Genomic DNA, 23,395 nt, shown 5'->3' on the forward strand with positions numbered 1-23,395 from the left:
ATAGTCTGTGTAATTTATCTCAAAGATAAGATCTTCCTATTACCTCAGTTTTTATTTACAGGTTAATATCCTCAATTTTTCATACACCTACTTTATTTCTACTTGCAAAGTTGAATGCAAGTAGAATTGCATATAGTTGAATTGCATCGTTCTATTGTATTCATATTTGAATTTTTATAACATTTATAATTCTTCTTCTTTGATATTATTAATCTATTCGTAGACTATTCATTTTTTCTCATAATAACGTAATGTCTAAAACGTGATGAGTATTTGTTTTATATGTCGTCAGGAATACAAGGTCACTTATTATTGAACTTAGGATCTAGTAAATTTAATATTTCATGAAAAATAATAAATGTTACTGCTAGTCATTAATGTAAAATTCTCTTAAATAATTTTTCGTGAACAATTATTTTTCACAGAATTTAAGCAACTGTGAATGTAAGATAAGTAAAGTCCACACCGTAAGATGCTGAAGAAAAAACCCTTATTGTATGGACTATGGACCCAACTTCAAACTCCCTGCCTGATTTTCTGAATCAAGGCATCCAAGAAAAGAAGAGGGATAGAAGAATTTATGAAATAACGTCTCCTTTGAAAATGTGAGTAATTCGTTCTTCCATGGTATTTCAGTCTGGAATAATTGTTGTTTAGTAGCTCTTATTCGACATGCAAATTTTAATAATTATCGTATGATATGCAATTTGAGAATTCATGACAATTCTCCTCATACTATTCCATATCGAAGCATTCCATGCAACTTTTAAAATTATTTATTATTACCATTTTGGGGATACACACATAAAATTTCTATAAAACGTTTCATTGGAAAATTAATCTATATAAATGATATAAAAATCAGAAATTTGAGAAAGTTGAAGTAAATTCATAATTCTCAATATAAAACTTATGCAATTGAAAACAAATTCACATAATCCAGAAAAGAAATATATTGTTTTTCAATCCGGTGGTAGGATTAGGATTATTTATTCATTCATTCATACATTTATTTATTCACTTTTTCATTTATATATATACATTGTTAGATACAAACAGAGACAAGAAATATAGATAACTTATGCTTATCCATTATCTATGATACAAGGTACATTGGTTAGATACTTAGAATACATTCTAGGTACATTGGTTAGATACAATATCATTCTCAACTATGAATTATTGGGAAAGGAACAACAGGCTTAAAGCCCAAACTGTTCCTTTCCCAAATTTGATTGGAAATTGTCCATAAATAGGTTATTTAGCAATGTCTAAATCAACAAAACATTTAAGTAATGTTCAAATATTCACCCTCATTTACCAATGAAGTTTTATTAAAATTGTATTCCCAATAAACCAAACCTTGACTGGGACATCAAAAACATCATATAAATAACCTGAAACTTTATTTACAATACAAGCAAACTATCAACAGCACTGAACTATGAGATTAATAGTTGAAGTCTTAAAATTTATTCTGCTCTCATAATATCAACAAGGATGTTTCAACAATGAAAAATTAACGAATATAGATAAAATATAATTGAAAATGTTCTCTTTGCACTAACTTACTCATCAGCTTTATTAATTTAAATTTAGTGTCAATTATTAAAGCACTGTCCCCACAGAGACAATAGTAGCGTCCACTAATAGCTGTAAGTAAGTGCAAAATGCCATTACACAGGGACATTGCAGCGTCTGAACCCCTTCTCTCTAGGAAAATAAAAGCAGGAATTTTACACTAAAGTCCAGGTCTAGTGGGCGCCACTATTGCCCCTGTGTACGGCGCTTTAGTTGTGGCTAAACGCCATTATACAGGGACTTTGCAGCGTCCAAACCCCTTCACTCTAGAAAAATAAAAGCAAGAATTTTATAACCAGCTATAGAACTATAGACTATAGTTCAGGTCTAGTGGACCCTACTATTGTCCCTGTGTGTACGGCGCTATAGACATGATGAGTACAGGAGACAATGTCCTCTCTTTCCATGATGAGACATCAAACTTTGTACAGGAAGTTAAATCAAACATGACTTGCAGCGTAGAGTGATATTGTTAGAAGAGTACAAATTAGAAGCCCAAACTGTGAGATGAGGTTTGTTGCTGAAGAGCAAATAGACCTGTAGGGTTCAACGCATTGCAGTCCTTTCACAGCTATATTGAACTTCACCTGATCAGGAAATCTGCATTTGGTTTCTGAAATTAGAGAAAGCAACACTTTTAGAACGTGAATCTCATAAGAGTACCTTATTTGTTCAGAAAATTGAAAAAATTTCAAGTTTTATTTGTTTGTTTTGAAAGATGTTGTTCATCTGTGTAATTGAAATCAAATCAAATTGGTTTTTTATTATCCATGATAACAGGGTATAAAAATTCAAATCATACAATAACGTTACATCTTTTGCAAACAAATAATCATAAATAAAACTTACAGTTGAAATTAAATAATTAATCGTATAATAAATCTAATTGAAGCTCAACTTGTCCGTGAATATAGATAGCCAATTATAGCGTTTTTATTATTCAGTTCTTAATATATCTTCTATTTTAACTGGGCAAGTTTGATACAGAAACTTCTAAATTTGAAGATCAAGAACGACAAGACTAGTATATGCTAGAATTCAGATTTAGAACAGAATGAGTATACTATTTGTTTCGATCAAAGAACGCGGTGAGAGCATTGTTTAAAATACATGCTTCAGTCATTTAGTTTGAATGTGTCAATAAATCTAAAAATCGCTTTCCAGTGGTTCAGAATAAACCTTAAGCTGTAGGTCCACTAAACCACAAAATAAGGAAAGACTATATTGTTAAATAATTAAATATACCTTAAGTAATATAATATATCCTTAAGTAAGGAAATATAATATTTTCCTTACTCCGTGACTTAACTCTCATCATCATCCGTCTCATCACCCACGCACAAGCCTGGAGCTCATGTGGGCAACACCCTCAGCAGAAAAAATTTATTTAAAAATCTAAAATGAGTATCTAGGATTGGACGAATCAAGTCTAATACTATAGTTGTATAAAAAATAATTGCTGTTAATAGCTCCTGAAGCCTGTGACTCTTCTTAATTTTTATAAGATTTTGTAATTGATACCTATCAAAATTGGTTGTCCTTTGATAAGCTGAACTAGGCCTTGGAATAGGAACAGTAGATTTAAGAAGAAGTAATCTTTCTTCATGCATTCACATTTTTCAATTCTCTTTCCATTATTCATTGACGTAACATGTAATATTTAAACTGATGTATTTACATTAAATCTGTTGAGATTCTTCTTGTAGTAAAACTAGTACTCACCAGTGCATTTATTCAAAGTGGAATAAACAGTCACATCGATGTAAATTGGCATGCAGCCTTCAGACCATTGCAGTCCCTCTCCTCTGTAGTACCGGCTCTTCTGACAGGGGTTTTGTATCGTGAAATAATGTTCCTCATATGGCCTCAGAGATCGACATGCATAGTCCCCACTTGCTTTCTCCGAACGAGATTTACACACCTGGATGCTACCGTACTCTCTATTTGTCACCTTTTAGTAAAAGTAAAATAAAATACGTTTGAGAAATAACTGTTAAGTAATCAATAACAACAACAATAAATAATAATGAGAAAGCTGAATTATGCTAAAATGAAATGAATTAAGATCAATGAAATGAAAATGAAGTGCTGATCAAGATGAGTTTTTGTCTTATGAAAGAACTTCTAACTTATATTTTAACAATGACGGTAGTGTTATTTGAGGTATTTGCTTGATTTTTGCTCCTAAAGTCTTGGAGATACTCCATACAATCCTTTCCTCTGTTCTCTCATTGAATAGCAATTGTCCACTCGTTTTTAGTAGTTGGAGAAAATACTAATTGTCTTCCCACTACTTCAATTTATTGTAAAAAAAATACAATGTAGTGAATGTGGTGAATCAAGGTGGAAGCGAGAGGCACACTGCCCAAAACCACACTCCACACAAAATAATACAGAAGAAGAAGAAGAAGAAAAAAACAACTTACACAGAAATTAAACAAACTTCAGAATTACATGCTAAATTTAAAAATAAAATACTGATTATTTATATCATTATATTCGTATCGTACGATATAAATAAGATTAATTAAAATAAGTTCAATATAAATAAGAAGAAAAAAGAGTTGACTAATTAAACTAAACAAAATTATACAGAAAAAAATAAAATAGAGAAGAGGTAAGGTTAAGGTAAAGATATATATTTAGAGATAGATAGCAGAAGAGAGGAGAGAGAGAGTGCTTAAAGTTAAAAAATTGACAAAAGAAGTAATATTTCAGTAATATGATTTAGTAAAGGCATTCAAAGACGGATTGGAGTGATCGATATCACGAGGTACTATGTTGAAACTCCAGATACTGTTACTACTCCAGATAATAGCATAAATCCAATTCTCATTATTGATGAGAAACCATATAGTTCATCTCTGATGATAGTTTCCAATCATATAGATGACTGTTGCTCTTGAAATTACAAGTTACATTATAAGTAAATGATGGGCGGACAAAGTTTTCTATTTGTGAGGAAATTCATGAGAGAATTCATAATATAAGTTGTAACATGCCTTCTATTACTATTTCTGTGACTATCAGGATAGTGGAAATAGTATGGAAAGTTACCCGAGTGTCCACCTTTCAAGTTGGCCTCAAATTTTCACATGTTATACTATTTTATTTTGCATCATCCAGGAAAGCATAGGATAAAATGAAATGCAGTAATTAAAAATCTTGAAATCGCGGATTTTTATGTAGTAAAAATTAATATGCATAAGACAATTAATGACTACTTTTTAATAGCTTCAACTATCAAAAATATTTAATATCCATTTGAACTTGACTCCCTAGATTGATGTTGTTCCCCATTGATTACTTTCTGCTGTCAAGGTTTATGGCTTCATAATAAATTTGCACAGATTTATCACTCCTGAAGCATGAGCCTTTTCCTCAAGTTATCCACTGAAAAATCACAACAATAATGACTTTCAGATTACTAGGATATTTTTATGTTCGTTTTATAATTGCTTTAATATTTTTCATTTCTAAGAGCTTATTCAGTTTTCCATTTTCCTCATTGAAAACTTATCAATTAAACAAATCGATTAAATATTAATACATTGCTGCAGATGAGAATTTTATTTTCATTGTTTTAATGAATAATTATTTCATTATTTTAATGTGCAAAAATGATCGATCACCTACCTTAATTGTTAGTTCATCTGATCCGCACAAATAGGCCGGATGTATTCTATACTTCAAAGGCTGACCTGGTGTTATGTACTCTTCATAATAAGACTCGCTTTGTCCGTTGCTACAGAAAGGTGCTTTCAAACTCCGAGGTACTAAATCAAAGAAAATAAATAAAAATTACACGAATACAGTCTTTTTAGATTACATTATTTAAAACGATGTGATTGATTGCATATATCTCCAAATGTATACTGTAGGTGTAGATGAATCATATTTACTTTATCTACAGTAGAAAGTTTCACAAAAGGAACAATTAGGTGTTATAATGCTTATTCAAATTATTTCAATATTTGAGTTATCAAAACTCAAATTTCTTTCAAAATGGTTCAATATATTGTATGAACTTTTAGGTATCTAAAGGGCACGCCACACCAAGCTCGCTACCGCGGCGGTAGCGAAGTTTTAAAAATCGCTAGCCATGTATTCAGGTTGATTGCGCCACACCGAGCTCGCTACCGCGGCGGTAGTACGGCGCACTACCACCTACGACCGCCTGCTAGGCGATTCTGTTTGGTAGCAGAGGGGTTGGTAGCACTGGTCTACCTTGAAATAACTAGGATCTATCGCTCCGTATTTCTACCAAATTTTCAGTTTTAAATGTGGAAGAAGTATAAATTTATTGAGTTGAAGTGAATTGTTAAATTCTTGTGTGACTGCTGAGTTAAAGACAAACCGTAAACTGTGAGTATACACTGTTGATGATCCGGTGAATGTCGCGAACTTTTTCGAGTGAAGTTGTCGAATTTCGGCCATTTGCTAGTTGCTGGTGTTTGCTTGCTTGCAGTATGAAACGTGAACAACTATTAGGAACTGAATCCGGCAAGTGATGATAGTTAGGTGATAGCCAATCAAGCCGATTTCATCACAGATAACAAGATAGCATGATAGCATGATAACGTAGTCAGATAACAGGAGTGAAGAGGAGTTCTTATCTCCATCTGTCAAAGACTCTAAACTTTACAGCTTGGCTCGTTTCTTCTGTATCTTGTTCGCAACAACCTGTTGATTCCACGAGTAGCCTACTCTTATCGTATTTCTATCATTGTTTACATTGAATCAATTTCGCGGATAATGAATGACAGCATTCCTATCCCTTTTAAAACTTCAAAGAACAGACCTGGTATGATTTATAAAGGACACCGGTATAGAAAAACGTTTTGTTCAACAGTTAATAATTTTATAACGTGGAGATGCCTGGTAAAGGAGTGCGCTGCTTCCTTGAAAACTGATGAGAATCGAGTAGTCGAGGTATCTGGTTCACACAATCACAACATCAGTGATGCAACTTGCTCTTCTACCCCGTTATCAACCCCAATTGTTACTGAAGTGGGTGAAAATAACAAAGACGTGAATAAATCATTGTCATCACTCTTCGATAATTCTGATCTTCTAGAATCTTCATCTGACAAACTCTCTCGCTTGGAGAGTGAGAATAGACTATTGAAAAATCGTCTTCACGAGTTACAAATTGAACGCGACGCTGCACTTGACAGATCTATCGAACTTGATTTAAAACTATTACAACATTCCGATTCATCTAGAGAGGTAGATTCACAAACAATTTCTCAAAGGCCGAATACTACTACTGCGGTTGTTTCACAAACTGATCTCATTGTAACATCAGACTCTAGTGTAATTTTATCAGATAGGAGAGTAATAAATAATGAACTCTTTGGTGATGCTTCTATTGGCAAATTTGTTGATTTAAATAAAATAGATGTAATTAACAAGACATTGAAGGAAGATATTGAGAGCTTATCTGAACGAATTAGGACTATGTCGATTTCAATTGAAGCCTTAGAAGCTGATAATCAGGCTTTAAGAAATGATTTATTTAATGAGAAAAATGAATCAAATAGATTTAGAATTCTCTATGATGAATTGCTCTGTAAATCAATAGCGTGTAATCCAACAACTTTTCAAGCTCGAAATTTAGAGAGTGGAGGTCAGGTAACAGATCACAATTCTACTTTAGATTACAATTATTGTCAACATGATTGTAATAGTATACCTAATTTGTCCAAACTTGAAAACAAGAGTTTCAAAAGGAGAGTTAAACTTTTTATGGATAGTCAAGGAAGGAGTGTGGTTGATATTATGATGCGTAAAAAGGGTGATAATTGTAATGTTATGGGTACTATTAAGCCAGGAGCTTGTTTCATGGATGTGACTAGAGAGTCTGTGAAGGATTGCTCTGTTTTGGGTTCTCAGGATGCAGCCGTGTTTCTGGCTGGGGGAAACGATATCGCAAAAAATGAAGCCAAATCTTTTATATCAGCACTACGCAGGAAACTCATAGAAATGAGACACACGAGAGTATGTTTTTGATGTTCCTCATAGGCACGATCTCCCCAGCTGGTCATGCGTGAATAAATCTGTGGCGTGGGCGAATTCTGAGCTGCGAAAAATCTGTATGAATTTCACCAACGTTACAGTTTTGGAGTTGAGTGGGCTCGGAAAACGTTTCCATACACGTCATGGGCACCATTTAAATAAGCTGGGGAAACACTATATTGCATCCAACATCTTGAAAGAGCTTTATAAAGAGGTCGATTCTGTTATGAGTGAGCCTATACCATTAAAAAACTAGTCGATTCAGCCGAGATTGATAGTAACCAATGTCGGCTGGATTTTAGGATTAATGAGGGAACATCTGCACAAAGAAATCCTGCGCCGGTATTTAAGGTTTTAAAATTTATTCACCAAAACATAAGATCATTGTACAACAAATTAGATAGGTTAGAAATATTCATTGACTCAGAGAAGCCAGATTTTCTTATTTTAACTGAGCATGGTCTAAGAGATAGCGAGATAGATTGTACCAACGTGAATAGTATGCGACTTATTGACAGTTATTGTAGAGTAAATAAGAATATGGGAGGTGTTTGTATATATTATAGTGGAATACATTGTGTTGATCAGCAACCATTAGAAATTTTTAAAGTTAATGTTAATCAATATTGTATAGAGGGTTGCATTGAACTAGCCTGTTGTAGATTCAATTTAAACAAGCAAACACACATTCTTCTGGGTGTCTACCGGCCACCAAATGGTGATTTAAACTTGTTCTTTAAAAATTTTACCAATGTCATGGAGATATTATTGGAAAACATTGGTATCAGATTTATTTGCGTGGGTGATTTCAATGTTGATTTTTTGTCAGACTCCCCTCAACGTAAGGCTTTCTTCAGCATAATGAGTCAATTTAGTTTAAATTATAACATTAAGGTTCCAACCAGGATAACAACTCATAGTAGAACGGCAATAGATAACATAATTACCAGTGATACATTAACAAACATAAAAGTAGATGTAATACATTCATGGCTTTCCGACCACACCGCTCAATCCATAGAAGTGTCATTGGGTCAACGTTCTCACAAACAAAAAATCTCTCACAATGACACTATTACTTTTCGGAATTGCAGTACGGATAATATGAACAGTTTGGAGGCATCTCTGGCAGGTGTAGACTGGAATTTCAGCTATGTCAATGTAAAAGATACTAATTTGAAGTATAAGATTTTTTATAATATTTTCCTTCATTTCTATAATATGCATTGTCCCTTAGTAACCAAAACATTGTCAAAAACTAAAAACTTGAAACAAAACTGGATTACAAAAGAAATTGAACAAACAAGAATTCTACTTAAAATCGCAACATGTAGGGCACAATCAGTTGCTAATTTTGACACTTCACTTATAAACAAAGTCAAAAAACACTATGACCGATTAGTAGTAGATGCAAAGAAAGAATTCTATGGCAACAAAATAAAGTATGCAACAAACAAATCTAAATCAAGTTGGAAGCTAATAAATCAATTTAGAGGGAAAGATTGCAATATCGATTTACCATCTAGAGATTGCTTCTACATTCAATACATTTTTCGCATCCGTGGCTGAAAGAGCTGGTGCTGTCTTAAAGGGATCTCATGAGTTATCAGGTGAAGAACTCGAAGATAATAACTCAGAAACATCACCAAATAAATTTGTTTTACATCCCACCCATGAAGGTGAAATATTAGAAATAATAAAAAATCTGAAGTCAAAATCTAGTGTAGGTTATGATGATGTTTCTATTAAGATTTTAAAGCATTGCAGGAGAGCAATAGTTTATCCACTGGTTTGCATAATTAATTCTATGTTTGAATATGGAATTTTCCCGGATCTTTTAAAAATAGCAAAAGTTCTTCCACTTTTCAAGAATGGTGACAAATTGACATAAACAATTATAGACCCATATCAATATTGACAGCTCTCTCGAAAGTATTTGAAACAATTATTCTCATAAGACTTGTAGCATACTTGAAGGAACATGATCTTATATCTCCACATCAACATGGCTTTGTAAAGGATAGGTCGACTAGTACCGCTCTTATAGAATTTTTTGAAGGTGTGATACACGATCTAGAAGGCGGTAACTACACAACAGGTGTCATGATTGATCTTTCCAAAGCTTTCGACTGCATGAATCACAAGCTACTTCTGAAGAAGTTAGTAAGTCTAGGGATATGCGGTAAAGAAAATAAATTGGTGGAGTCGTATCTAACTGATCGTTACCAGTTTGTTTCCATCCATAGTGATCGTCATGGTATTGCATCATCAGATCTAGTTAAAATGACATCAGGAGTGCCTCAAGGATCTATTTTGGGACCTCTTCTCTTTATTCTGTACATAAATGATATTTCTCTTGCAGTTCCACAAAATAAACTTACATTATATGCAGATGACACCTCCTTAATTTTTTCCGATTGCAATTTAGAAGAACTTGAGAAAAAATGTAACCTACTATCTAACAGTTTAGCTCAATATTTTAATTCTATTTCCCTCTCAGTAAATTCAAAGAAAAGTCGACTCATAGATTTCAGCCTCAGACAAAATCATATAGAACCTAAATTATACATTGGCTGTGATCCTGTAGAAAATACAGACTCTGTTAATTTACTTGGTCTAGAGATAGATTCAAAATTTTTATGGGATTTGCACATTGAAAAACTAATTAATTCTGTGAGTAAGGGGCTGTTTGTTTTGAGAAATATGGTGAGATTAGTGCCCGTATCAGTCTCAAAAATGGTTTATTTTGCCTTATTTTATTCACATGTGTCATATGGTATAGAGTTGTGGGGTGGTTGTGCTAATATACACTTCCAAAAAATATTCAGGCTTCAAAAAAGAGCAATACGTTACCTGGCTGGCCTCAGTTTCAATGATTCGTGTAGAGATGCTTTTGTAGACTTGAAAATTCTAACACTCCCATCAGTTTACATATATAAACTCTTGATTTTCACACATAGAAACATTTCCACATTCAAAACACAGGCTGATTCACATAACTACAACACAAGGGGGAAAAATAGACTAGCCATACAACAACACAGATTGAAAATCTATGAGAAACTACCAACCTATCTAGGAGCAAAGTTACATAATAAATTACCCCCTGAATTGCAAACCTTGTCTGACATTAAAAAATTCAAGAGAGATTTGTACACTCTTCTCATTTCCAAGGCGGTGTATAGCTTGGAAGAATTTAACAGTTTTATGTCTTGACTAGTTTATAATTAAAAGTAGGCTAAATACTGTGTAGTCTAGAGTTTTAAGAATTGTTGACATTTTGTAATATGTATTTGTATTGCTGCTTGTGACGATATTCAACTGTATAATTTTCACATTTGCTGTGTTGAATAAATAAATATTATTATTATTATTATTATTATTATTCAACAAAAGTTCGCTGAGAGGTAGTACGGCGGACAAAGCGAGCTCAGTGTGGCGCGCTCAACCTGAATACATGGCAGGCGATTCGAAGAGGTAGCGCATGCGCACCTCTCCTCCTTGCAACACAACGCAACTAGTACGTCTCACCCCCCACTACTAGACTCACTACTCGGAGACTACCGCTAGCGGACGTTTTTCGGTGTGGCGTGCTCAGCCGAGAAAACTACCACCAGCGGTACTACCTCGGCGGTACTGGCGAGCTTGGTGTGGCGAGTCCTTTAAGGTGCGTACAGATATACGCGCCTCCAACACGATCCGCACTCGCTCCGCGATCGCTCCGATCATGAACGTTACGGGAGATGTTAGCTCTTCTCGCGTTCCACTCTTGCTCCCCGGTCGATCATTAATCGATCTGCTCGAGTGACCTTCGATTGCGGAGCAGAGCGAAAGTCTGTACGCACCTAAAGAAAGAGATCAAAAAGTCATCTTTAATTCGTTCCAACATATATTCGCTCCTATGACCACTCCAACTTTAAACTCCAATATTGTAAGGTTATTGGTTTTTTATTCATTTCTAACTGCGATGTATGACACACGATGTTTTCAATTTTATACCGACTTACAGTCAATTGTTGAAATGTAAGAAACATTTCGTTCACTCACCGATTTTAGCGATTTCAAGTTAGCCTACCTACATGAACTCATTTTCAATTTCAATTTTGTTCACTCACATATTGCAGCTCTTTCAAGTTACATGAACGCATTGACAATTTCAAGAGCTCAATTTTGTTCACTCACAGTTTTTAGCGTTTTCAAGATACATGAACTCATTGTCAGTTTCATGAGCTCCAGTTTGTAAGTGAACAAAATATTTCTTATATTTAAATAATGAACTGCATGCTGGTATTTAACAGAAAAATGGTATGTTCAGAGATTGTATGTATTGTATGTATATTTCATGAGCTGCAGTTTATGAGTGAACGAACTGTTTCTTACAATTAAATAATAACTGCATGCTGGTATACAAAAATTGAAAAATCAATTTTCCAATTTTTGTATTTTCAAGTGAAAATACAGTACTGTATTTCTGTTATCAATCTTTTTCAACTGTGCAATACTCACCGGATAAAAGCGGATCTTGAAGTTGAGGCAGGAAAGCTCTGAGTGGAATTGAGCCATCAGCATCTATTGTAACCACTTTATCATCATGTGAGTCGGTTGATTCGGTTAGACGCGCATACATAAAGTTATTGCGCCATGATGCTACATAAATTAAACGTAGATCTGCAAAATAACATTTCAATAAATGATATACTACTAACAACGAATAGGCAACGTTGTAGATTGCCTATCTGCCTAGCCGTTGGAGAAATATGTGTTTCTGCACATAAAAATAAGAGAAAGTAAGTATATTATTTTTATTATTACTATAATAGTTGAAAATAAACGACACAATGCTACATAAATCACCCGTAGATCTGCAAAAGAATATTTCAATAAACACTCTTCTAATAACGAATAAGGTTGTAGATATCCTAAAATATGTGAATATTCACATAAAAAGAAGAGAAGGTAGGTAGGCCTACAATGATAGTTGAAAATAAATTATTGAGATGCACTATCCCACAAAAAAAAATAGTTTGAATTTGTCCTTATACTCACTATATAGGAAGTCAGGTTAGCCAATTTAAGACTGATTCTAGCTTAGACTATAATTGATTTATTTTAATGGAATTGATTTTTTTGATTTAGTTAATTAATTTTTATATAATCGATATCCAAATGAATAGCAGGTCCTAGTACAACTTGAAATTTAATAGAGCTTGATCCTCTTTCCATTCTTACTTCAAATACTTTAAAGATATAATCTTAATTTCTAATCCTTTCTGAATCATTTGGATTTAAAAATATAGCACTAATCATTTTTATATTATGTGGAAAAACGTGTTCCCTTACCTGGATTCAAAGCTTTTATGCTGCTGATTAGACTTTTGGCTCTCTCATAATCCGAGTCTGGTATATTCGTACTGTAGCCCATAATTAGAGCTACGCAACTGGAGCTTGTATAGATGTTTCCATTCTTCACTTTTCCCATCCTATCTTCAAGTCTTTGCTTCAGAGTAATCAATGCATTTGGGAGGCTGAGGCCGTATGGCTCTATAAACAGAAAAAAATTCTATTGTCAAATTGTTTTAAATTTTTAGGTTTAAAATATATTTTCTATCCCATGTCTAATTAGTTTTGTATTATGTATTGCATTCTTTCAAATACTTCTAGTGACAAATCAAATAGAATAGAATTCTCTCTAACCTGTATGTGGACTTGATGTCCAATTTGAGTAGATGGAAGATGTGTTCTGGGCATCATCAACTATTGTATATCCAGTCTGTCCATTCAGAACTGATATTGTGCTCCCATAACTTGAAGCGTCTAACGCTCTGCTCAAATACCTGCAAATCGTCACAAAAAATACATCAACAAGATTAAAAAACACTTCATTAACATGGGCTACTTTTTAAACTAATAAAACAATATAAAATCTCATTGCACCCTTTATTTTTAATTTTTTTTTAAATGAAGGGTGCTATAAGATTTTATATTGTTTTATTAATCAACAATAAGATTGTATTCAAATTACTTTATAAAAGCTTTGTACTGTCTCACTCTCACTTTTACCCAAATCTCTCATGTTTTAGAATTTCTTATGTTTTTGTTATGAAAATTAAATTTTGAAACAATACAATGGTTTCATGAATAATAAATATAATAATATCGAGTGACCTGGCTGACTCAGGTCTGGTGTCAGAGTTTTCAGGTCACAACAGAACTGATCAATTTCAGGGCCTCTGACATGACCTAACGACTGCTTTTTAGGTTTTTTTATCTTATGAAACATGAATAATATATATATAATTTGAGGAATTATTATTAAAATCGGTTTCCAACAACTACTTTATGGAATTTTATATAAAAAATCGAATATCAGCTTCTTACATTCAACTTTTTATCATGTTTTGAAAATTATTACTGTATTCTCCTTGGTCCAAAAATTGAAAGCGGTTGATTTTGTATGCTGCTCTACCTTACATTATTAATCGTGGGATAGTGGGGTTTTTAATAAATTTAACTTGTTTTACATTGTTATAAGTATGAAAACTAAATTTAAAAGTTAGAACATTTATTTAAATCACATTAATTTTTAATATTAATCGATTTTAATTCAAAGTGTATTGTGATTTGATCTCTCGATCATGTTTGATATATCCCAAACTCTGAAAAACTTACCTATGACCTATTATTCTAAATATAATGCATCTTTTCGTTCTGAGGATACATTTACTTCATTTCAAATGCTACTCAGTTTTTGTTAGTAGGCCTATGTGTACAACTTACATTATCAATTGTAGTGTTTTGTAAGTTGGCCAGGTTTGATCGATCACAAACGTTAGATAGATTTTCGCTTTCCTTATAATTTGCTCCTCACACTTGGTTCCTTTCAGTAGATCCGCTGAAAACATATATAAATACATTGAGAAATCAATAAGAATAATATTGAAACTTGTAGTACCATTTATTATTTAAAATATTACAACGACTAGTTTCGACCATAACTTACGACCATAAGGTCATTTTCAAGCTGTTTTTTTAATACATTGAGCTATCTCGCTTGTCAGTATCATTATTCCATCTAGAATCAAATTAAAGTTATCAATCATTTATCTTTTGTTATTTAAACTCAAAGTTCTGTACTTACATAAATAACTTGAAAATCTGTCGACTGTCTGACGTGCAGCATCCGCAATAAAAGATTTATCTATTATGTAGCTGGTTGTTTTTGCATCTAGTAGCTCAGCAAATCTCACAATCTGAAAAATGTCAGAATTCAAATAGTCTACTCAGATTCTATTAGCTTACACTTTGAGAGCTGTTCAATTTTTAGAAGATCCCCTCAACCTTATTTTTTGTTGAATAAAGTGTTAAATAATCAAGGAATGCTGTATGGATAAAAAAATGGAATAAATAATAATCATACGCTTTTTGTGTAGTTGAGAAGTTGATATTGTGGTACCGTAATTATTCATATTAAATGAAAAAGACTAAGAAATTGTCAAAAAATCACAGATTTATTGATACTTAGAAAGACCGGTTTCGGTTATTACACCATTGTCAATCTCTGATAAACTATAGCATTAGATTTAGTTTATTAGAGATTGACAATGGTGTAATAACCGAAACCGGTCTTTCTAAGTATCAATAAATCTGTGGTTTTTTTATCAATTTCTTAGTCTTTTTCATTTAATAATAATCATACGGTAAGTATTATGGCCATGAAAATAAAACTCTTTATCTGAGGTTTCTTAGGCGTCAATAGCTTATTAAATTATGTTTTAATATGGTAAAATTATGCTAAGATTGACATTATAGAGTCAGAACCTGATTAAAATGTATACCAATCACTTGATAAATTATTATGGCTATGGAAATACAATTGTTTAACTGAGGTTTCTAAGGCGTCAGCTTATTAAATTCCGGAATAGTGTATAGTGACTACATACAGTCAGCATCTGATTAACATTGGTTTGATATCCTTGTCTTTCATTAGACAAAGCAGCATAACTCTATCCTTTTCTAACTCCGCACCCTTACGAAATCGTTTATAGGCTATGAATAAATTTATATGAACTACCAGGATATTCTATATAAAAATATTTATAATGAATGTCTGTTATTAAATCATGAAGAAGTATATCCTTTCATGGAAGGTGTATTCTTGGTGAATATACCAGTAATAGATTTGAGATATAATTGATTATTATTGACAAGAATAAACTATTAATATAATATCAGATATCCTGGGATGATTTGAATAACAGCTATCATCTCTGATAGCTTATCAAACCTTAGAAGGCAATGGTAGTAGAAAATTGGCAACCCTGCCATGGTACCATTCCCTTCGACTTTATAACGTGAATTGATCTCACTACCTATATATCCCTAGGAACTTCTAAAATATTTTCAAACAAATCAAATAGTCCCCTCCATTATGAACACGTATTATTGATAATACCTGTATTGTAAACCTGTGTGTTATTGATATTACCATAGCCAACTCTAATACAAGGCCCCGGCCTACGATATTGCAACGTCGCAGCGTAGGCCTAGAATCTAATACATGATTGGTGAAAAAGATCAGCTGGTATTTTTTTTAATCTTTTTTACCAATCATGTATTAGATTCTAGGCCTACACTGCGACGTTGCGATATCGTACGCCGGAGCCTTGTTTTAGAGTTGACTATGATATTACCTGTGAAAGAAGATTCTGTTTCTCGCTCTGCATTATATTTTTAATGTTTTGCTCCCGATAGCATGCCTGTATATTGCTATTCAGAAACAGTCCTTTTGTGGAGTAGTACATCTCAATAACCTGTGACAGCCTTGGTTGGTACATGTTATTTGTCAATGAGGAAACTTCTCGGGCTAGAATCAGTCCTGAAAATAATCCGATTCAGTATTTTTAACTTTTTTCAAAACATATTTATTGTATTATATACTTTATAGTCTAAAATAAACTAGCCACATTACAATCAACTACATTTTATTCTTAGGTAATTTTAATTTAATCCTCTTATATTATCAAAAAGGACAAAGGAGAGAGTTAATTTTTATGGCCAACGGACTAGTTATGTATTCAAACCCGAGCCTTTAGTCTAGTCAAAAAGTCGCTGCACTCGTTCAATATTATTTAGAAAGTTGGGAATTGAATAAATAAATGAATTTCTTTACTCTAGTAAAAAACATTAACAAAAAAAAGGAAATGCACAACTTGCACATTAATTGATCACTTTTCCAGTAGGCCTAAGTGTGATCAATGTACAAAATTATAAAAGAAACAACTAAACTTATAAAAAACATAAAGATTTCTAAGTCTAGCCTACAGCATACAAAAATATTTCCTTAAATCAGGTACTGCCTGCAACGTAATACTTGAAACAAGTTTTATATTTCATCAATTATCAAAATCAAAGTTATTTGTGAATTGTTTTAAGAACAGTGAAATAAAGATTCAATAAAATTATAAATTAGTACAATGTTCTGCAAGATGAGAGATTATTATTAATTCATAATACAAATACAATATACTCATTTATTTCATTATCCATGACGAACTGCATGTAATAATCTTTTTGTGAACTATTTTAGCGACACTACAGTCTAATATCTTGTAATGTTAGGAAAAAATAATGAAAAATGTCACATTAAATATTATCAAGTTAACTTGAGAGAGAATTAATTTTGTAGTTCAAACTTGTCAATCTCGTACCGCCAAAACAAAATTTTAAACTTGCCGCCTTTTAATGTCAATAAATCAGGTTGAATAAATGAACTCGTTTGAATTGTAACAATAGTTTATTTAATTTTTTATAAAGTTTTGACAGTGTACAAATTAAATAATCAGATTATAACTTAAAATTTAACTTTTATTTGGTTGATACATTGAATTATATAACTCAGATTTCAGTAGCATTGAGATTTATTTGCTCTAGGTAAAGGAAGTTTATAATATATCCTGTTTGTTTCCGTACCTTTTTTCATCTGAGATTCCACGAGTTAGGACAAAAAATTTGGTTGCTCCACATTTATTGGTAAAATTCTAATTAACAGCTTATTATTTCATTTATTTGTTCAATTAAACATAAAGTAGAAAATTTGTTTGTTAATGTAACTTTTGAAAGTGTCAATTTAAATTTTTTAAGGTGTTTAAAATTAAAAGTGGAATCTTAGGCTAAATTCACGTGAGTAAAAATTAATTAATCTAATCTATTTTCAGAAAATCAGTAAAATTTGTTCATTATTTTAAAAATTAGGTCTTGTCAAAAAGAAAACATATTTCAGAGTATAGGTTTGATAGTAATAAGTTTTTTATTGTGTAACATTCTTTTATTTTGTAAACTTGAAAAGTTTTCAATAAAAGTAATCAGATGCAATGTATTTTATTTATTGCCTACGCATTGTCAACTTAATGAAAATAGTAAATTTGTTAGTTTAGGATCCAGAGTAGAATGATGAATATTTTTATTAGACAAGAGGCAAAATCCTTCTTGGAAAATAAGAGTATCAAATGATTCTATCTCTGAAGTGGGGTTTCGGTGCCGATACAATAAAAGTAGACACACGAAACGCCCCAAATGGCATCCCTGGTGGGGAAAATCGAAACAAAATATTCACGAAACGACCACAAATAATAAATGTTGAAACTTGAAAAGTTCATGGTTAGGTTAGAATTTGATAGTGACGCTAAGAGATACTTTGAATGATTTTGACTAGGTTAGATTACAAATCAGTTAAGTTCATTGAGTTGAAATGCGAGGTAAATTATAGAAAACATTGTAAATGATTATATCTGTATTCAAAATACTGCGTTCTGATGAACAACTATCTACTAAGAAGTAAGACGAAGACATCAACCAAAATGGAAAAATTGATTCATGAATCTGAAGCGTCCAAAGATACTATAATGGTAGATGAATTAGAAGATAGGGAAAGTACAATGCAAGAGTTTGATACATCCAATGATACTATTGTATTGAATTCAAGTGATATGGAGTCGCAAGAACAACTGAACTTAACCCTAGTAGAGTCAAATGAATCCTTAGGTGAAGATTTTGTTGGTTTCCTCGATCAAAACGATAGGAATTGTAATAAACCTGAACTACAAGAAGTTGATGATTCAAATTTAAAGATTTCAAATGATCAAGTCAATAATTCAAACAATGATGCTCAACAAAACATTGAAGATTCTATTGCTCAATCTAGCGATTCACTTTATAATGTAAATTCTAAAATGGATATCTTGATGAAGTTTCTTGAAGAACAAAACAGAAGTATAAAAAATGAATTTAAAAAACAAGATGAAGCAATAAATGAAATTAAAAATGAAATTAAAAGTGAAATTAACAGTGTAAAAAATGAAATTAATGGTTTAAACCAAAAACTTAACAGACAAAATGATAAGTTTGATGAGAAGTTTAATGAAATAAAAGCACAGTTTCAAACAATAAATCAGAAAGTTGAATGCCAGGACAAGAAAATTGAGAAGGTTAGGTCAGAACTAGACAAAAAAATTACAAAACAAGAAAGTAGGTTAGATCAATACTGTATGAAAAATAACAAAGAAATCGAAGAAATGCAGGTCAAAACTAAAAAACTTGAGGTACAAGTAGGTCAGGTAACCGAAACAATGAACAAAAATACAAGTCAATTGAAAGATGAAATTAATAATATTAATGAAGAGATGGAAAATGTTAGGGCTAGTGTTCACCAACAATCAGCCATGCAAATCAATTTAGAAGATAGGATCACTAAGAATCTGAATATTTTGGAAGTTAGGCAGAACGAAGAAGCTGTCAAGGTCTGTACCTTACAGTTGAATGTAGAGAAAAACAGTGAAACAGTTGATAAATTACAGAAAAAAATCTCATCACAAGTGAACTTTGTACCGCAAGTAAATAATTGCTTTCCTTCTGACAAATACGAATTTCAAATGTCGATTGACAGGAGAAATCCTATGAACTTCATCAATAGCTTAACTGAATATTTATCTCGTAACCATATTAATGAATGGGGAAAAATAAAAAGTATTTTGGACAATAATTTGAATAAAACTTATCAACAACAAGAATGGTGGGATTTTGTAAAAACCGATATTGACAGTTTTGAAAGCTTCAAAAACAAATTCATCTTGAAGATGTGGTCGCAAGACATCCAGAAGAAAGCACGACAAGAACTTCAATTTGGAAAATACGTCATTGGTAGTAAGTTAACTTTAAGTGAATATTTTATTTCCAAATTTAACATCTGTAAAAATTTAATTCCGGCTATTGACAAAGACACAATTTTTGAAATGTTGAAAAATCATTACAATGAAAATATAATTACCGCTGCAATTGTTAGAAATGTAAAGAATGCAGAAGAATTTATTAAGGTGTTGGATGCATTCAGTTTATTAGATGAATATAGGGTGAACAAAAATCAAAACAATCAAGAAAATCAAGAAAAGAATCAGTCAAATGACAATCGAAGATTTGATCAGGTAGGACGCAATAATTTTGATAATAGAAGAAATAATCACAACTTTCAAAGATCAGGTTATCAACAACGTCAGGAAGATCGTAGACAATCAAATAATGCAAACATGAATCAAATGAATCAAAACATGAATCAACCAGGTAATTTTCATCCTAGAAATCCAATGATGTTTCCGCAGCAGTTCAACTACCCGCCGCCTGGATATGGAGCATCACAAATAATACATCATTAACTGTAACTTTCATGAAACAACAGGACAGATTCCAGTAGAGATGATGATGAATAAAAAATTAGGTCATTTAGTTTTCAAAAGTATTAGATTTCCTCCTGATAATAAATTTGAACTAGAACCCGAAGAACTTAGAAATAGAAGAGTATTAATTAATATAAAAAATAAAGGAGTAATCAGAAGATTTAAACAGAATATGAGAAATAAAAATCCATGTAGATTCAATGTAGGTGATCAAGTCTTGATAAAAAATTACATTCTATCTAACAAATTGAAGAAAATATCTGCGAAACTGTGTGCAAAATATAAGGGACCGTATGTTGTAGTAAAAGATTTAAGAAAGGGTTGTTATGAACTTGAAGAAATAAAAACTGGAAAAATTTTGAAAGTAAATAAGTTTATGATGAAGCGTTTTTACCATAAAGATGATTAATTTTTCTAAACTTACGTGATCAATGGCTTGAGAATCATTCTAAAATAAAAAATATGCAATTGAATACTATAACACTTTGTTAAATCACCTGTAGAAAATGAAACTTTGTTTAAAATAATAATGTAATTCAAACAAATTTTATTGAGTCATGAAATCTATTGTATTGGTACTGTTGTTTAGTATTCTTGTTGGTATGTATTAGTAATTATTGATTTATAATTGTATTTTGTTTGAGTAAGAAATCCTGACCTTGAAGTCTTAAGGGATGCTCATAAATTTTGTGTAATGTAATTTGTGCTTATGAATGACCATGTAGCTTGTGTTGGTAATACAATGATTTAAATGACTTGATGAAACGTATTTTGAAAGTTTTGGAAAATTTATAAGTAATATTTAAATTTCATTGTGTTTAAATTCCTACTTTTATAGTAAATTCATAAACAAATGATTGACATTAATGATTAATAAAATAATGAATGTTCAAATTAATTGAAAATAAATTGCTGAAAACCATTGAAACGATTTAAATAAAGGAATAAATAATATAATATTGTTGTTAATTGATATATTTATTCTATATTCACTTGTATTCAGTAATAATAATGTGTACGTACTTGAAATAATAATATTGTTTAATTAAAATTGATTCATATGCTAATTGATCACTAATATCCTATCTAAATATTTAGTATAACTCTTCTGTCAATATTTTATTTTATGATTTACTTGAAATTTGTGGATAAATTCATGAACTTACAATATTCATGATTCATTTTGTTTGAAATATGACTGACGATTTATCAACTTAACTATATTTTTGAGTAATAGTCAATTCTAAAACTTATCTTTAAAAAATATATATATATTTTTTATTCTTATTAAAAATTTAAATAGTAATTTTTTATTCTTAAATGCTCATACATTCTTGACGTGAAAGTGACTACTAGTGCATCGAATAACACTGCAACGTATAATACAAATGTGAATGATATCTTCGAATCTTCAATATTCTACGACAACGAAATTGCTGAAAATAAAATGGTAGTGGTATGGAACTTCGTCGCAGAACTTCAAGCTGAGATGTGGCCTAACTCCATTCCACAGCGTAAAGATGTCATTCCACATAGAGAGTGTTCCAGAAATTATAGTCACAAGAACTTCAAGATTTTGCATTGCAAGAAACCTTTACCTAAAATTTACCTTACCTTAAAAAAGCTATTCCTTTCTAGATATTGGCAACAGTGAATCCTTTCTAGCAACTCACTCCATTCCTTAAGTTAATCCTTTCAAAATTTTCCACTTGCACATAATGCAACTACAACTACAAATAAAAGTGCTATCTAAACGAGTATGGACATGTAAAAGTGAGAAGTAAAAGAAATGAGTGATTAAAAAATAACGAGATGTATCTACGAATGTGCCTGCAAATGAACTTTCATCTTCGTCTAAATCCAAAAATGTTCCAGTTGTAAAAAATTGTTAAAATTGATCTTCGAGATTCGCATAAAACCAAGTTTAATGGATTTTTGTAACATTTTCATCTAAATCCAAGTCAAATGGATTTTTGTAAACAATGTTCCTGCTTTACAAAATGTCAAATTGATCTTCAAAACTCGTAATAACTATCGAATGAAATAGTTATTTCTACAAGAACTTCTATCAAATGAACTTTCTCATTGATGCTAAAAAAAAAAAAAAAAAAAAAAAAATCATGACTGAAATCTACAATATCTTCAAGTTATTCACAATATATCTACAAGTTATTACTGCATAAGATGTGTCTGAAATCTGTATGCTGTCATATTATCTTCGAGAATAAAAAAAAAAAAAAAATCACTCCTAAAAAATTTTAGAAGCACTAAGAAAAATGAAACGAGATGTTTGCGATGTCTACAATTTGTGACTATAATTCTTCAATGATGACTGATGACTACAATTCCATGGTACTTCAAGAACGAGTTGGTCTACAAGAACTTCTAGAGTTCTATGCTGCTACCATCTTCGCATTCATTGGAATAAAAACATTCTTCATCATCATTGATCATCACATAAAACATTTCATCGCAAAAAACATTCATCGACGTAAATATATTGAAAGTGTCTTCATATATTGAACTATTCTTCGTAAATAGACTATAATTGAGTATGAGTATTTGAGAATGTTTTTTATAACATGAATATATCCACTATACATCATTGATTTATTCTATATTTGTTTTGTATTCTAATAATCTATATTCATTTATTATTAACTTATGGAATTTTATTCTTACAGTTTGACATTTGTTTATATCTATAAGGTATTCATTTTGATGAAAATTTTGACAATATACATTCTAGATTGTTATGCAAAAAATGTAACGGAAATAATTTTGTAATTTTCTTATATGAATTAATAATCATTTGAATATTTTTTGACATACTTAAATTTTGCTATGAGAATTAAATGCAATTGCTTTATATAAAAAAAAATAATTATTTCAGTATATTCGATGTAATAATCTTGATTTAGAATTTCTATACTTTGTGTAATTACACTTATAAAAAAAAAAAATCAATTTTAAATTTTTTCAAAATTGAAAATAAATTTTTTTATTGTTGAAGGCGGGCATTTGTAATGTTAGGAAAAAATAATGAAAAATGTCACATTAAATATTATCAA

The 23,395-nt window shown here is 31.3% G+C and overlaps 1 protein-coding gene across 2 annotated transcripts in view; it reads right to left on the reverse strand.

Annotated features, from left to right (window-relative positions):
- Positions 1 to 1,389: 1,389 nt before the first annotated feature.
- The window catches only part of LOC111043365, a 30,335-nt gene continuing 8,329 nt past the window's right edge, over positions 1,390 to 23,395 (reverse strand). For both annotated transcript variants that reach the window (XM_022328291.2, XM_039430365.1), the window contains exons 7-15: positions 16,290 to 16,474; positions 14,738 to 14,849; positions 14,377 to 14,491; positions 13,294 to 13,433; positions 12,940 to 13,140; positions 12,106 to 12,267; positions 5,218 to 5,357; positions 3,304 to 3,532; positions 1,390 to 2,194 (exon numbers count right to left, since the gene is read on the reverse strand). In XM_022328291.2, coding sequence (XP_022183983.2) covers positions 2,022 to 2,194; positions 3,304 to 3,532; positions 5,218 to 5,357; positions 12,106 to 12,267; positions 12,940 to 13,140; positions 13,294 to 13,433; positions 14,377 to 14,491; positions 14,738 to 14,849; positions 16,290 to 16,474 — 1,457 coding nt within the window. In that variant the 3' untranslated portion in view covers positions 1,390 to 2,021. The remainder of the gene's footprint in view (positions 2,195 to 3,303; positions 3,533 to 5,217; positions 5,358 to 12,105; positions 12,268 to 12,939; positions 13,141 to 13,293; positions 13,434 to 14,376; positions 14,492 to 14,737; positions 14,850 to 16,289; positions 16,475 to 23,395) is intronic.

The sequence above is a fragment of the Nilaparvata lugens genome, chromosome 1 (assembly GCF_014356525.2).
Source record: "Nilaparvata lugens isolate BPH chromosome 1, ASM1435652v1, whole genome shotgun sequence".
NCBI lineage: Eukaryota > Metazoa > Arthropoda > Insecta > Hemiptera > Delphacidae > Nilaparvata > Nilaparvata lugens.